This window comes from Microtus ochrogaster, chromosome 4 (genome assembly GCF_000317375.1).
Source record: "Microtus ochrogaster isolate Prairie Vole_2 chromosome 4, MicOch1.0, whole genome shotgun sequence".
In the NCBI taxonomy this organism is placed as follows: Eukaryota; Metazoa; Chordata; class Mammalia; order Rodentia; family Cricetidae; genus Microtus; species Microtus ochrogaster.
In genome coordinates this window covers 45016034-45026613 of record NC_022011.1, presented here as the reverse complement: position 1 = coordinate 45026613, position 10580 = coordinate 45016034, and the positions used below count along the sequence as shown (strand labels likewise).

The following is a 10580-nucleotide window of genomic DNA, read 5'->3' as shown; positions in this document are numbered from 1 at the left end:
CCCTCCCTTCCTCCTTTCTTTCTTTCTTTCTTTCTTTCTTTCTTTCTTTCTTTCTTTCTTTCTTTCTTTCTTTCTTTCTTTCTTTCGAGACAGGGTTTTCTCTGTGTACTCCTGGAAGTCCTGGAACTCACTCTGTATGTAGAGCAGGCTGGCTTCGAACTCACAGTGGTTCCTGGCCCTCCCGATTTGTCTTTCCGCATCAGCTGCATGAGGGCTGAGAACATAGGAAGAGTGTTGTCTTGAATGCTTGAGGCACTGGTTTCGATCCCCAGCACCACTTTTTTTTTTTTTAAAGATTTATTTATTTATTATGTATACAACATTTATGCTTGCATGCCAGAAGAGGTCACCAGACCTCATTACAGATGGTTGTGAGCCACCATGTAGTTGCTGGGAATTGAACTCAGGACCTCTGGAAGAGCAGTCAGTGCTCTTAACCTCTGAGTCATCTCTCCAGCCCCAAGACCCAGCACCACTTTAAAAAGAAAAGGTGAAGCCAGGAGGTGGTTGGCTCACGCCTTTAATCCCAGCCTTGGGAGACGGAGGGAGGTGGATCCACTGAGCCTTTGGGATGGGGCTGGGGTGGAGGGAGAGAGGTTTTCTTGTTTATCTCAGATGTTGACCAAAGACAGCCAGGAGCCAGGGTGGCTGTCAGAGATGAGAGCACAGCTCTGTACCAGGTGGACAACTGTCTGTCGCGGAAGCCAGGAGTTTGAGACTAAGAGAAGCTTGCCTTTGGGGGGGGCGGTAACCAGAGGATCCAGCCTCCTCTGGAGGTCTTCACAGATGAGTGTGCCCCCTTTCTGCTTTCTGGGTGTGGCTGGGGGGGTTGGGTAGTGGTAGCTGACACATGACAGTGAGGCCATTGTTGTATATGTCATCTTCAGCCAGATGGAGTTCCCTTTATCCTTCCAGCAGACCTGTCTGTCACTGTCCAGGGGCTGTCACTGTGACCTCATTTTATAAAGGAGGAAACTGAGGCCCCATGTGGGAAAGTAAGTTAGGGCCACAGTGAGTCAGCACTGCTAGATGGGGTACCTGGAGTAGCACCCAAGCAACTCACCTCACCCCACCCCTTCCTTATCTTAGCTCTTGCCCTGCACCTGGAGTCCATCCATTATGACTTTAGGGGGCTTGGTTTCTGGGGGGCCTCAGTTTCCCCAGTTAGTGATCTAGGAGCACAATCCAGATGCTCAAGTCCCTTCTGGGTTCTGATACTAGGTGGATGCTTCAGTCTGTCACCTTCCCAAGCCTCCCCCGGAGGCAGAGAAGCCACTCTAGTGTTTCCTGTTTGTCACCTCATATGTTGGCTTCTTGTGTTTCCTGCAAAACTTAACTTTGGGGATAATGGGTTGAGTTGGGAAAAAAGATGGGGGTAGCATCAACTATGGGACAGGACCCCCTGACTCCCCCGAGCTTTGGAGGCACCTTCCTTGTTGCCTCAGGAAAGGTGACACCCACCCCTTACCCACCCACCCCCAGTCTTTCTTTTCCCTGAAATTTGTGCCCTGGCCACCACCTGCTTATTTGGGGCAAGGAGGAAGCTGCTGGGATGGCCGAGGGATATAGACCAGGAGGGAGGTGCAATCTTTTGTAACCCTGAACTGGTTCAGTGGGCCCCGCCCAGTTTCTCATCCCCTCTGTCAAATGGGAGACGGGCCTTGAGAAATCTGCAGCCCCCAGTCAGGCAAGCTTAGTGATGATTCTCCAGAATCTGGTTAATAATGGATGGTGTTCTCTGGAGTGTGAGTGACAAGCCGACAATAGACACAGAGTGTGTAAGTTCCTAACAAGCATTCAGTACTGTCTGGTATCAGGCAGTCAGTCAGTACTGGTTCTCCCTTGCTCTCAAGACAAGCCTAGGAGACAGCTGGGGTTGTCTTACTCCTGTGAGGAGGAGACCAAGACACAGATAAAAATATGAATTTTCACATAGCGCCTAAGTGAATGAGACCCAGGCATTCTGACCCCAGTTACCCCTTGATGATTATTTCACTTTTCTTCCAAATATCAAGGCTGACTGTTATCTCTCTCCGTGTGGCTTGGATTCAAGGTCCCGCTCAAGGGTACCTGCCTCTGAGAAAAACTTCCCCCAGAGGCTGAGCCAGGATGTAGGGGAGGGGGGCTCAGGAAAGGGACCTGTGCTCTGCTTGAGCAAGAACCAAGAATCCAAAGCCTGGATGGGCATGGTGGAAGCTGACGCCTTGGCCTCTGTGTCCCCGCTCTGCCTCCCGCACACCTGTCTCCTCTGCCCACAGCCAAGGACACAGCTGTCCCAATGCAAGGCTACCTACCCACATGGGTCAGCTGCGTTTCCCACCAGGGTCATTCTGGTGGCTCGAGCATTTGTCACTGTTGGCTGCAAAGAAAGCTGTGACTCCGTTCCTGGAGTCCACTCCAGTGTCTGTCACACACAGGCACGGTTTTGAGAAACTGCTTATTTCCCAGAGAAGTCTGGAGGAAGCGGTGGGGACAAATGGCATGTTTCTGTGTTGTTCCTAATCTAGGCTGGCTGACTTAGGGCGCTGGGCATCTGTATATTACTTTTCTCATGACGGGGACAAAATATCTGACAAAAAGCGACTGAAGGAAGGAAGGACTCAGGGTTTTAAGGGACACCCACCCTAGCAGGAAGGTGTGTCATCCACCCGTGAAGTGGCTGGTCACATTGTATGTACAGGCAGGAACAGGCACTGGCGCTCAGCTTGCTGCCTCTTCTCCTATTTTATTTACTCTATGGCTCCAGGTTCCCCTCGGGGACTGCTCCCACTCAGAGTGGGGTCTTCCTTTCTCTGCTCTACCTCTCAGTCAGGAAACACCTTCACAGACAGACGTTCCTTCTTAGAGGTGTGTTTTCATGGCGATTCTGGTCCAGTGAAGGTGGAAGGCAGCCAGCGTTCGAGGGCACAGCTGACACGTGTCTGGGGACCCGCCTCCCCACACCTACTGCTCAGGATGGCTTCTGCTCCTCAGCTCTGGACAAGCACAAAGGCCCAGCTGCCTGGCCTCAGAGCTCATCCCCAGCTCAGCCACTTGCTAGTGACGAGACTGGGAAGTTGTTCATCTTCCCCGGGTCTCCATTCACCCACTCCTTCCTAAACCCTTAACTGAGCACCTGCTCGGCAGACCCTGCGTTCTCCCAAGGGCAGCCGGACAGTGGGCAGTATCTGAAAAGCCGTGTCCATGGAAAGTGTGTTAGGGACCATTCATTTCCTGGGGCAGAAGACTCGGAGCAGGCTCAGGTGGATTAGAAGTGAAGGCAGACTGATGGGCAGGCTGGGTTGTTTTAAAGTAGGGGCTTAGGGGAGAACCTCGATGATCAGAGTCTTGAAGCGAGGGGGAGAATCTTGCTGATGTGTGGAAGAACTTTACTCTGGAGGGGACAGAGCTGAAAGAAAGGTCCTGGGATAGAAGTGAGCTCAAACAACCAATGGGAGCGGTGTGGAAAGCTGGCCCAAATGGAAGGGCAGGAGACAGGAGATGGGAGGAGGGCACATTAACTGAATGATGTGTAAGATGGAGATGTGCTTCCTCTGGCCGGGTGGTGGTGGCGCACGCCTTTAATCCCAGCACTCTGGGGCAGAGGCAGGCGGATCTCTGTGAGTTCAAGGCCAGCCTGGTCTACCAGAGCTAGTTCCAGAACAGGCTTCAAAGCTACCGAGAAACCCTGTCTCGAAAAACAAAATAATAATAATGCTTTTCTGCATAAAGGAGGTCATCAAAACACACCCTTACTGCTCACCCCTACCCACCCCTGCTGTCTTCTGAGAGCACAGTCTGGAAGTCCAGTGAGAGGTAGCCATTATTAGCCTCTCCTGCCGTGTGTTCCCAGCCCTGCCTGTCTGAGGAGGTGGAGGGAGGATAGTACTTACAGACAGGCTGTGGTGGGGCAGAACTTTTGTCCAGCGGCATAGTGTGGGAGCAGGGCAGGCCCTCTGGATCTCTCCCCTGAAGTGTCACATGCTGGTTGTGTGTGTGCGTGTTCATATGGCGGCCAGAGGTGGATACTAAGTGTCTTCCTTAACCACTCTCTACCTTGTTTGTTTGTTTGTTTGGTTTGAGACAAGGTCTTGCTGTGTAGCTCTGTCAGGCCTGAAACTCACAGAGGCCCACTTGCCTCCCAAGTGCTAGGGTTAAAGGTGTGCACCACCATGCCTGGCTTCTACCTTATTTTTTGAGACAGGGTCTCTCACTGAACCCAGAGCTCCTCAGTTTGGTCAGATGAGCCCTGGTTGGTGAGTCCCAGGGCTCCTCCTGTGTTTACCTCCCCGGCCCTGACATGAGGCTACACCTGGGTTTTACCCGGTGCTGGGGATTGAACTCAGGCCCTCAGGTTTATGTGAAAGGCTTTACTGAAATCTCTCTTCAGCCCTTGCTTATGCTTTTGTGTACACTCCACTGCATGAGGCTTTCCAGGCACTGATGATGCCAACCAGACATGGAGACACAGAGCGTTAGAAGCGGGCTAAATAGATGCTGTGTTAAAACTCAGAACTGATTGACTTCTGGTAGCTGTCCATGGTCATTGTTTCGAGAGCCTTTACTTGGCAAAGGAGACACTTGGCAGACCTAACTAGCCCCCCCCCTTTTAATGCCCCTTGTCTTCATTGCCACTGACTTAACTTGTCCCTAAATGAACAGATGAGGGATCGGGACCCTGGGAGGTACCGATTTGGTTTGCTGGGGCCACCAACAAGAGTGAATGGTCCTGCTGTTGGTATCGTAATGGGGAGCTTAGCAAAGCGTTGTGAAAAGGAGCCTGTCTCCACAGAGTCAGCAGGAAGGGGACAGCCCTGGCTTCTAGGGAGAAGGATCCATCTCCAGCTAGGTGGGAGCTGAGGATGGGGGACAGCTGGGTCCTAGGGCCGGGCCTAGAATCCCTCCCTGTTTTTCCTCAGTGGTGTGTGGACTAGACACCTTCTGTAACCCCTCTGCTTGAGTTCCAGCCTATAGATTCAGAATGTGAGGCCTGGGGGATTTAATAAGATAACACAATACTGGCCACAGTGGGTGCTTAGCCACATGGTGCCTTCTGAATCCAGGGCGAGAGAGCCGCTTGCAGGTGGTTTCCCCTTCTGTCAGAGGACACCGAGGTAAGCAGAGGACTCTGAGCTGAAGAAGGGTCAGACAGAGGTCACTTAGATTCTTGTCACCTCTCTCTGTTGGGTTCACAATAGGCTGGAGAGGAAGTGAGCCTCCTATGGCAAGATGTGTGCATATAGGCTGGCGTCATTTAGTGGGAAATGACATCAGGAATTTAGAGGTTGATTGGCCCATTTGATCTGAGTGTTATTACATATGTGTGTGTGTGCGTGTGTATGTACATGTATGCACATGTGTGAAGAGGCCGGAGGTCAACCTTGCTCTGGAGTTGTTCCTCAGGAGCCGCCTATTTGGCTTGTTTAAGACCTGGGGCTCAGCAAATTGGCAAAGCTGGTTGGTTAGCAAGCTGCAGAGACTCTCCTTCTTCTACGTCAGGAGAGCTGGGAATTACAGGCACTTGCTGTCTGACCTGGTTTTGGACTTGGTACTGGGGATATAACTCCGGTCTTCCTGCCTGTGTGGCAGAGCCATCTCCCTAGCCCCCTACTGTGTGGACTCTGTAGTTCCTGGATGCCTAAGTACAGCACAGTCTAAATGTGGGAAATGCCCAGTGAATGAATGGATGAATGGATAAATGGAGTTGTGGTCCATAGGAAACAGGGCTTTAGCAGAATCTAAACAGCTCGATGGGAGCATGCCTGCTGTGTCCAGATACCTAGTCTGCCCCAAGCTGAGGTATACTTAAGATACCTTGATACTGCCCTGTCCTGTCAGACACAAGCACTCATAGATAGCATAGGGGTTTGTTTGTTTACTTGTCTTTGTTTTTGTTTTTTGAGACAGAGTTTCACTGTTTAGCCCTGGCTGTCCTGGAACTCACTCTGTAGACCAGGCTGGCCTTGAACTCACAGAGATCCACCTGCCTCTGCCTCCTGAGTGCTGGGATTAAAGGCGTGCACCACCACTGCCCAGCTGATAGCATAGTTTTTTGTTTTTTTTTTTTAGTTTTTTTTTTTTTTAAGATTTTCTTTTGTTTTTGTTTTTTTTCGAGACACGGTTTCTCTGTAGCTTTGGAGGCTGTCCTGGAACTAGCTCTGTAGACCAGGCTGGCCTCGAACTCAAAGAAATCCTCCTGCCTCTTCCTCCCAAGTGCTGGGATTAAAGGCGTGCACCACCACTGCCCAGCTAATAGCATAGTTTTTGATTGTTTTAAAGATTTTTTAAATGTGTGTGAATGTTTGTTCACATGTATGTGTGCACCGTGTGCACACGGTGCCCATGGAGGCCAGAAAAGGGCATTGGGTTGACTAGAACTGGAGCTGCCATGTGGGTGCCGGGAACCGAACCCCAGGTCCTCTGCAAGGGCAGCCAGTGCTCCCAGATGTGGAACCATCTCTCCAGCCCTCCCTTTTTTTTAAATACTTTTTTAAATATTATTTATTTATTTATTTATTATGTATATATACAATGTTCTGTCTGTGTGTATCCCTGCAGGCCAGGAGAGGGCACCAGACCTCATTACAGATGGTTGTGAGCCACCATGTGGTTGCTGGGAATTGAACTCAGGACCTTTGGAAGAGCAGGCAATACTCTTAACCACTGAACCATCTCTCCAGCCCCCTCCAGCCCCTTTTGTTGTTACTGTAAGTCAATCTCTTGATACACAGCCCAGGTTGGTCTTGAACTTGCCATCCTCTTGCCTCAGCCTTCCAAGTGCTGGGATAGCTTTTTGTTTTAAAATGAGAGCCCAGACGTGAACACCCGCACTCTGCAGCACTTAGTGCTGTGGCTTAAATATGGTGAGCTCGGCAGGGTTCCTTAACTGTGTCCGCATCAGTTTCCCCAGAAACAGGCATGGGAATGGTAGCTGCCTCCTGAGGTGTTGGGAGATCTGAAAAGAGCCAGTGTGCCTGAGCGCCCCCGAAGGCTGCTGTTACCTTCCGGTCCTCCCTGGAGCTGCCCACAGTACCCATCTGCTTCTGGAAGGACTCAATATTTGTCTCTTGTAGCTGCTGAAGGGAGGCGCACCAGGGATCGAATCTCATTTTACAGGGGAGGGTGGAGGTGAGGGGGGAGGCGGTCTCATAAGGTAGCGTTCAGCCGTTTTCGGGCCAGAAGGGGTAATAACTCAAGCCATTCATTGCTGGCATCCCTGCAAACTCAAGGAGTTGTTCAGCCTTGATGCTCACCTGGTGGGGAGGGTAATGGTCCAGTGAGCACACAGAGGTCATTTGCTGAGGACCGCATACCTAAGAATTACAGACTAGGAGCTGTCTCTGGAGCTCACAGCTTCCCAGATCCTGGGGACAGCACAGGGCACTGAAGGTGTTCAGTCCCCTAGAGTAGATCCCCAAGCTGCAGAGAACACTTCCTGCCACCAGGGTGTCTGTGGCTCTGCCTTGAGGATTCACAGGAAAATGGGTGAGCCCTGCATGGGTTGCCTATAGGTGACCTTTGCCCCCAGCCCTAGCTCAGTTCTGTGGTCTCACCTTTGTAGGAGTTCCTCTGTGACCAGAAGTACAGCGATGAAGAGAACCTGCCTGAAAAGCTCGCGGCCTTCAAAGGTGAGCCGGGGCTGCCTGCCCAACTGCCACCGGAAGCTCTGGCTGCTCCCTCAGCCCATGGCACACAGGACTCCTCGGCTGCACAGGACTGGGCTGTAGCTCTGATTTATTCAGAATGCCCCATTTCCCGTCAGGCTTTGAGACGGGGTCCCCCAGAGGTGGAAGCAGGCCCTTTCTCCTTCCTCCACCACTGTGGACCCCTGACTGGCCTTGCCCTCTCTCTGTCCCATGCTGTTCGGTGTGGCTCAGGTTGGCTCCTGTCCTCCCCGTCCAGCCCTGTGCACTCTCAGGGCCCCAGCACACAATCTGGCCTTTGTGAGCAGCCCTTGCCTCTCCCCCTCCCTGGCGGAGCCACTCAGGAGCCCCTGTGGAGAATAGACATTTGTGTCACTACAGTGGGGCAGGGGGGCAGAGTTTCTGCCCATTGAATCCCAACAGCACGGGATGAAAAGAAAACAGGACTCAGGAGCCTGCGCGGGGAGAGGGGCAGTATAAAGGTTCCTCTGTTCGGGGCCCTGGTGCTTGGTCCTCCGCCAGTGACTGGAAAGAGAGGAGCCTGGGCATACAAGGAGTGGGCAGACCCACCTTTCCTGCCTCTGGGGTGCATTTGGGGGATGGGAACCCTGAGCTCTACAGAGGTTATCCAGGAGGTCTCATCCCTCTCCCAAGTGTTTGCTGTTTGGGCATTCTTCCCGTTCCAAGACCAAGTACCTGCCAGTGCGCCTCGCCTGCCTCGGCTGGCTCTCAGCATAGCTGTCTTGGCCAGGACTTAGATGGCAGTAATGTTAATAATGACCTGCAGGTGCTGAGTGTCAGCCAGGGAAAGCCCTGTTCCACATAGGCCGCACGCTCTGCGACCCTGCTTTCCCACGTGTCAGGAGGCAGGTGGTGAATTGTTCATTTTAAGACCAACAAACTCAGGCTTGGGGAGGTAGGGCTATTGACAGAGGGGTCACATAGCTCATTAAGGGCAGAGCTGAGGCTTAAACCCTTGTCAGTCTCTAGAGCCCCAGGTCTCAATCCAGGTATATGATGTCACGGAGTGGGGAGTGGGACAGGCCTTTAGGAGAGGTACGCAAAGGGCACAGGGGCCCAGCCCTTATGGAAAACAGGGTCTTGGGCTCTGAAGTCACATCTTCATTGGGAGGTGAGGTTGCTTCTGTCAAACAGGGAGTCTTAGTTGGAAAGGGAGAGACCCAAAGGTCCTCAAGCCGCTCATTCCTCTGTAATCCAGATGGGTGCTCACTGGGCTCTAGCCCTGTTGCAGGACCGGTGCTAGCGGAAGTTGAAGTCCTGAGGAGGGGCCTGGGCATACCTGGGAGGACACGCCAGGCTGAGAGACCCGCTGGGAGCATGGAGAGGAACAGGTGCCTGTCATTCTGGCTGCCCTGTGGTGCAGAATAGACCCCAAGGGCTTGCACTGCTGAGGTAGGGGTGACATGTCCCAAAGCCACACAAGAACTTGCTGACATACTGCCCTGGTCAGAAGACGTCAAGCTGGGGCAGCTCCTGCTACCTTCCCTGGCTGGTCTCCCTAGGCCTTTTGACTTAGGGGTTGCTATCTTAAGGTCTGCAGGGTTTGGGGAAGGTCCTACACACGCATCTAGGGAGGGCCCTGGGTTCTTCTGCACCAGCTGCCCATCAGCACCTCCTGGGATACTTGGAGGAACCCCAGGACCTGCCCCACCACCCTCCCTACACCCCTAAATCTCCAAGGGCATAATTTGACTTTGCCAGCCTACTTTGAGGAAGCTGCCTTCTTCCTGTCAGGGTCAGTGTGGCCCATTGCCACCTTTTTCCCCTCAGGGTGCCTGTAAGACAGCAGTGCAAGCAGGAATATTGTGGATACTGGTTCTTTTTAAAGAATTCAGTTCAGTCATGGTGAGATGGCTCAGCAGACAAAAGCACTGATCACAAAACTCCTCCATGACTTGAGTTCAATCCTCTGAACCCATGGAAAGACAGAAGGAGAGAACTGATGTCTCAAAGTGGTCCCATGGCCTCCACACGCGTGCATGCTCAGATGCACACATCATACATATGCAAACACACACATACACATGCTCACACACATAAATAATTCAATCAAGAGATGTAGGCAGTTTAAGCAGAAATTGATTTATCAAGGCGAAGCAAAGCAAACATTCCAAAGAGAGTGGTGGAGTGGACTTTTGCTTTGTAGATGACAAAGAAGTTTTTATGAATATTTATGAGGTACATAGCATATTCATAGGGGAAGGTGATCCAGATCATGTAGAACAGATCTTCCTGTTAGGGTTTTTCTTCCCATGAGCCTCTCAGAAATTCCACAAGGGAGGTTAGCATCAACACAATGATGCAATAATAGTATAATAATGTCTGGGTTTTTTATTGTATTTATTTTTCTCTTACGTGCATTCATGTTTTGCAATGGGTGTCAGGTCTCTTGGAACTAAAGTCACAGACAGCTGTTTGGTCTTTTGAGGATGTAGACCCTATGTTTATGTGTGTGTGTGTGTGTGTGTGTGTGCGCGCGCACGTGCGCACGCGTGCACATGCGCGTACCCTTGTATAGTAGGAACAACCAAACTGGAGTCTCTAGCCACATGGAAACACTGTGACCATCAGGAGACATGGCTACCAACATGCGCTATAGTTTCCTCATAGCTGATTCTCACCTACCTGGTATCAGGAAAAGCTTTTGGCTCTTCCAGAGACAACGGCTATGATGACAGGACTCCTGGGATGGGGAGGGTGTCAAGGGTCCCCCAAGGGTTTAGTCAGCTTTTTCCACAGGGAGAGCTGTGGCTTCCAAGCTAATGGCAGCTTTTGCTTGTGATTTCCAGAGAAATATATGGAGTTTGACCTGAACAATGAAGGCGAGATTGGTGAGTGAGATCCGGGTGGCGGAGGTGGAGGGTGGGTAGAAGGTGATGGTGGGTGAGACCCAGGTGGCAGAGGTGGAGGGTGGGTAGAAGGTGATGAGTGAGACCC

General features: G+C 51.7%; 1 protein-coding gene across 1 annotated transcript in view; it reads left to right on the top strand.

Annotated features, from left to right (window-relative positions):
- Positions 1-10580, top strand: part of Aif1l (allograft inflammatory factor 1 like) — a 26565-nt gene that overhangs the window by 5004 nt on the left and 10981 nt on the right. The window contains exons 3-4 of the mRNA XM_005346092.3: positions 7541-7607; positions 10433-10474. Of these exons, the coding sequence (XP_005346149.1) occupies positions 7541-7607; positions 10433-10474 (109 nt within the window). The remainder of the gene's footprint in view (positions 1-7540; positions 7608-10432; positions 10475-10580) is intronic.